Raw genomic sequence first — 6,073 nt, 5'->3', positions numbered from 1 at the left:
TGCCTTGGTTTTCTTGGCGTTTATGCTGAGACACGGTTGTTTGATGGCATGTAAAACGGAATCATTTTTAAGAAAAGTTGAACAATGATGGCGCCATTTATCTTAAATCCTGTTTGCATCTTTAGAAGGGGTAGACAATTGTAAAATGGTATTAGAACATCAGCAAAAAGACTTCCAAATGACATGGGAATTTTCAAAAACTTAAAATCATGAAATGTAAGGTATAACTTATATTATTTGGCTAATTTAAATTTAAAATGCATGTAAATAGCGCCCTCAATTTACACAAAAATGTACAGTTTATAGAATAAAAATTACCACAAAAAAACAGAAAAAGATGAATAATATGATATAGAAACAAAAATCTATGTTAAAAATTGCTACAAAATACATGTGTATATACAGTTTATTAGTGTGATAAATGCTGGCATTATTCAGGTCTAGAATTGAACATTATATAATGTTTTGTGAGAATAAATAATAAATGATCACATCAACAACCGTGGAGACCGACTGTTAGTGCTGCAGTCTCAACAAGATGGAGTAGCTCTTCGGCATCACTGAGACTGTCGGCCAATAATGCTATGTCGTCAGCGAAGTCGAGGTCTGTAATTGTTTGGGGTCCTATCCTCCGACTTTTTCTTGTTTTTAGTGTGAGCCCTAGACGATCTTCATTCCATGGAGTGCTTTCCTGAGAGCATAGTCGAGGACTGTTACAAATAGGATTGGTGCAAGTGTGTCCCCTGCAGTAACTCCTGCCTGAATTACGAAGTCGTCGGTGATTCCATCTGGTGTGGTAACATGGGCAACAGTGTTCTCATAGGTGTTTCCAATAGCCGCAACGAGTTTCTCTGGTACTCCATATGCTCTTAGAATGTCTAACATTTTCCTTCGATGTATGATGTCAAATGCATTTTTAAAATCGATGAAAACCAGTGCTGCTTGCAGAGTGTTGTTGTTTATCTCTTCAATAATTCTTCTCAAGGCCAGTATTTGTGACACTGTAGACCTTCCAGGGCGGAAGCCATTTTGATTCACTCGTGGTACAGGATCCAGGAAGGGACGAATTCTGTTGAGTAGTAGTCTGTTGTAGGTCTTTGCCACTATGGATGATAAGCAGATGCCTCTGTAATTTCTTATTTTCTCAAAAAAGGAGTCATTTTCATTGTCCTTATAATATTAGCTTGCCAATGATATGATGTTGTTTTTGCAATAGACCTGCCCTTTAAAGAGAATGCTAAAATCACAAAAACTCCTTTCAAAGAGTCCGGACTCTACTAATAGCGCAGGAAAAAGGCGAATTTACACATTACTACACAAGAATCATTACTTTTATACCCGCATGCAGAGCATGCAGGGTATCTTCTTATCCTCGGGTTTCTTCTCCTCCTCCTCCTCCTTCTCCTCCTCCTCCTTCTCCATCAAACACATCATTCTGTCAAGGCTAGCGCTAAAACTACAAGGGCCCCAGGGCCCATATGTGGGACACTTATGGGCCCTACCCCGTAGAAGTGCCTTTTGCCCATCTTGGCCCCAGAGGTCAAAGGTCACGGGCCCCAGGGGCCCAAATGTGAAAATACAAAGCACGCCATTTCTCATCACATGAAGCAGCCTCAGGGCCCTGAGTTGGTACACTGATAGCCCTAGGGGTGCTCTATATTTACAAATATAAAAGAGCCCCATATGTTATATATTATGGGCCCCAGGGGCCCAAATGTTAAGATATGGTGCAACAGATTGACAAGCCTAGCTCTAAAAGTACAAGATCACTAGGGCTCATATGTGGCATATGTATGGGCCCTAAGTTGTAGATGTGCCTTTTGCAAATTTTGGCCCCAGATGTACTAGGCTGGGGCCCCAGGGGCCAAAATGTTAAAACAAATGGCCGGCCGTTTCTCAGCAAATAAAGTAGCTACATGGTTCAGATTTGGTACACAGATATGTCTTTAGTATTATATTGTCGTATGTATATATAAACCCCTATATGTCACATAATATGGGCCCCAGAGCCCCAAACGCTAAAACATAGGGCCGACCGTTACTCAGTAAATAAAGCAGCTACAATGCCCAGCTTGAGTCTACTGATAGCACTTGAGAATCATACTTCAACATATATACATGAGCCCCATAAGTCATATATATTGGGCCCCAGGGCCCCAAATATTAAAACAAAAGGCCGGCCGTTTCTCATCATATAAACCAGCTTTATGGCTCAGAGTTTGTACACAGATTGCACCTGAGAATTACATTGTTATATGTACATATGAGCCCAATATATCACATAATATTGGCCCCTAGGTTTCATTATCATTGAGGTATAGGACTTTTTATTTTTTCGGAGAAGAGCAGGTAAGGCAACTACTTGATTATATTTCTACATGTTCATACTACATACTCTGAAAATTTAAGAAAATTCGCACGAGTCCGTTTTTTTTAAATCACATATTTATTCCTAAAATGGGGGTTATAGCGCCCTCAACGGGCACTCTCTCTATAGGGATACATGTAAAGACCAGTTATAGACAAATGGCCCTAAAATAAAACGGACTCGTGCGAATTTCCTCAAATTTTGCATATGATGTAGATTTAACATCTGGAATGTAATGCAAGTGATGTCGTTGCTGCTCTTCTAAATTCATTTTTAAAATGTCCGCCCCAGACCAAGGTGAGGGCCCCAAACGCTAAAACATAGGGCCGGTCGTTACTCAGTAAATAAAATAGCTACAGTGGCCAGCTTTAGTCTACGGATAGCACTAGAGTATTATACTTCAACATAATTATGTACATGGGCCTCATAAGTCAAATATTATGGGCCCCAGGGCCCCAAATGTTAAAACCAAGGGCGGGCCGTTTCTCATCTAAGAAAGCAGCTTCTGGGCTCAGAATTTGTACACAGATAGCACCTGAGAATTATATTGTTACTAACACCCACACACATCCACCCCACACACGTAGGACTAAACAGACATATCGTATTATATCATAATTGGAAATACCAGCGTGAAGCGTTAAGGCTGTTCCAGTTAAATTACATACCCCTTGGCTGTTCCATTTAATTTACATACTCCCTCTGAAATGGCCCCCCCAAAAGGCTGTTCCGTTTAATTTACATACTCCCCATAAATGGCTGTTCCATTTAATTTACATACTCCATCTGGAATAATTTCCCCCTAATCATATTGCATAGCCTCACTGTGAGTAAGAGAGACTGACAACAGCAACCTATGGAGAGTAAGAGAGACGACTCCCCTGGGAGGGGACTTTTTACAATTTCTTTATTTCAAGTGCTACGACAGTGCAACCTACATTCAATTAAAGCTTGTGACTTGCACTTTTTACACATTTTCTGTGGGCGACTTTTACAATTTCTTTATTTTAAGTCCTCAGCAAATAAGGACTGTAAGTTTGGGTACACCGATAACATGCGGGTATAGCCGTATTTGTGTACAAATATATAGCCTTCTAGTTGATTTTCTATTTGCTAATGACCAAAGATCCTGGGATCTTTATAATGCCCAAAGCCCGGATTTTCGAAAGTCGAAAAGGCCTTGAAATTTCTGGTCTGCTCTTTTATGTTTTTACTTCAAAGCTGGGAGAACAACATGTAAATCTGAATATTTTGAAATAACAACGACCGCGTGATTATGTTTCTTCTTCAAATAGTAGTTGAGATTCTTGTCACACATAAGGAAATGCTAATATGTCTATACGAATTGTCAGCATCTGAATCGAAAACCTCGTTTATTACCATCTATATCTTTGAACCGAACACACAAGGGCGTCACACAATATCATCTAGATGAACATATATTCAAATCTAGCAGCCGTGTCTTTGGAGAAATCTCTGAGTCATAACGAATGTACCTTTAATATAGGATTCAAATGTTGTGGATTTGAACGTCACGTCAGACAGCTTATAAATTTGGCTCGTTTCCGAAGGTTTCTGTGCATTTCTGTCTCGTATTCGTTGCAAACCATCACGGTCTGAAGGAGCTACAAAGCCAAAATGCGTGTACTGCTAGTTTTGCCTGCCATATTTGGTAAGTTTGTAGATTGTTTGTGTGAGTTTGGAGAATTATTATGTATGCATAATGAGAGGTTCTATATACAGAGCAAGGGTAAAGATACATTTTGTTATGTCATATTCATAGATATATCAGATATATATAAAGTAAATGTAATTTACACAAAGATATTGATCATGTTGATTGACCTGATAGACACTCGTCTTTATTGCATATATATAATTAATATTTAATGCATTTCTCATTTTTGAGACCACAATGTGTTTTATTGATTCTCAGGTAAGTCTTATAGGCTAGTTTTATTCTGTAAGGTGCTCCGTATACTTTGTTAAACGTATACATGGCAAGACTCGTACCATTTTGGATTGGCATAGAATGGCGTACACGCAGTTGGGCGTAGTACCTAGCCACCTACGCTCCAACAAAAACAGAGCTTAAACTGTTTTATTGGATAGCGATCAAGGTTAATAATGTAGGCTATATTAGCCACATAAAGATGGGACGCCTTGAACAAAGATTTAAATTAAAGAATGAAATAAAAAGTGAACTAAATAAATTTCTTTAAAACTCATTTAATGCATGCATTAAATCAAGATCAAAGCTAGTAGGGAAGCCCTAAGTACTCCATGTGCCCACGATATTTCAAAATAAAGTATACTTACCCAGGCACGGTATAGATGAGTTGACTTCTTACGTCAGTGTTTGGCGTATGCGCACGCAACATCACAATTTCCATTTTTTTTGCCTGGCCAATGGCGCGCGCATCGTATTTTGTTCAGGGCTCGTGTTTTTAAAAGTCCTGTCACATCTCAATAAGGCTATTGAACAGTGTAATGGTTGCATGGGGTTTACTCAAGCATATCTATATACCAGTTACTTGCCTTTGTTGATAAACATTGAGGTCAACCATTAAGCGTTTGTCTTTATTTGTTTATTTATATTTGCATATTAATATATAGATTTACAAATATATAAAAAACTTGTTGATTTTATCTTTGACCCCAGGCATTGCTTTGAGTCTGATGGATGATGATTTTGATGCTGGAGGACGATTCGCCCATAACCTAATCCCTCGGATTATTCCAAGCGGTGATGATTCCAATGAACAAGACTATAATATTAAGAGTCTCTTTGGCCACGTGCCTCCACAATCAGGTGGTCAGCAAACCGCAGGTGGAGGAGGTAATCAGGCAGGTGCAGGAGCAGGGGACAGTTCAAATTCTGTAGATAACACTGGCTTTGGCGCTGTACCTCCACAGTCTGGAGGTCAACAGAACGCAGGAGGTAATCAAGCAGCTGCAGGAGCAGGGGACAGTTCAAATTCTGTAGATAACACTGGCTTTGGCGCTGTACCTCCACAGTCTGGAGGTCAACAGAACGCAGGAGGTAATCAAGCAGCTGCAGGAGCAGGGGACAGTTCCAATTCTGTAGATCAAGCTGCAGGTGCCTACCCATCTGCAGGGGGAAACACTGGATTTGGCGCTATTCCCCCACAGTCAGGAGGTCAACAAAACGCAGGTTCTCCATTTGGAGGACAAGGGGAGGAGGTAATCAAGCAGCTGCTGGAGCAGGGGACAGTACAAATTCTGTAAATCAAGCTGCAGGTGCCTATCCATCAGGTGGCAATGTCAACAATGGAGCCGGACCTGGAGCCGGAGCCGGTGCCGGAGCCGGTGCTGCTCCAAATGCAGAACCAGTTGCATCAGGTGGAGCAGAGGTCGGTATTATGGCAGGTCAGAACTACGAGGCATCTGGAATGTCAGGTGGGGCTATTGCGGGCGTGGTTGCAGGTGTTGTCGCAGTAGGTGCTGTAGGAACAGCAGTAGCAGTTGTGGTCCTTAAAAAGCCAGTGGTTCTACACTACTATCTGCTGCATAAACAGACACTATAGTCTGTATATCCACCAGCACTAGCTTTGAAGTTTATCGTGTGCTGCGTTGGCATGGCGTAGTTTCTTGCGTGTACATATGCAGCACGTTGATCGCAAGGTAAAAGCATGTATACGTACCAAGTAACGCATAACACGCTGAAATTCAAAGCTAGTGCCG

The 6,073-nt window shown here is 40.8% G+C and overlaps 1 protein-coding gene across 1 annotated transcript; it reads left to right on the top strand.

Annotated features, from left to right (window-relative positions):
- The first annotated feature begins 3,882 nt into the window (after positions 1–3,882).
- On the top strand, positions 3,883–6,073 carry LOC140152926 (uncharacterized). Its single transcript, XM_072175466.1, has 2 exons — positions 3,883–4,040; positions 5,031–6,073. The coding sequence occupies exons 1-2, from the start codon at positions 4,007–4,009 to the stop codon at positions 5,615–5,617; spliced, it is 621 nt and encodes a 206-aa protein (XP_072031567.1). The 5' UTR covers positions 3,883–4,006; the 3' UTR covers positions 5,618–6,073.

This window comes from Amphiura filiformis, chromosome 5 (genome assembly GCF_039555335.1).
Source record: "Amphiura filiformis chromosome 5, Afil_fr2py, whole genome shotgun sequence".
Lineage (NCBI taxonomy): Eukaryota > Metazoa > Echinodermata > Ophiuroidea > Amphilepidida > Amphiuridae > Amphiura > Amphiura filiformis.
The sequence above is the reverse complement of the archived record's forward strand: the minus strand, read 5'-3'. Positions and strand labels throughout refer to the sequence as shown.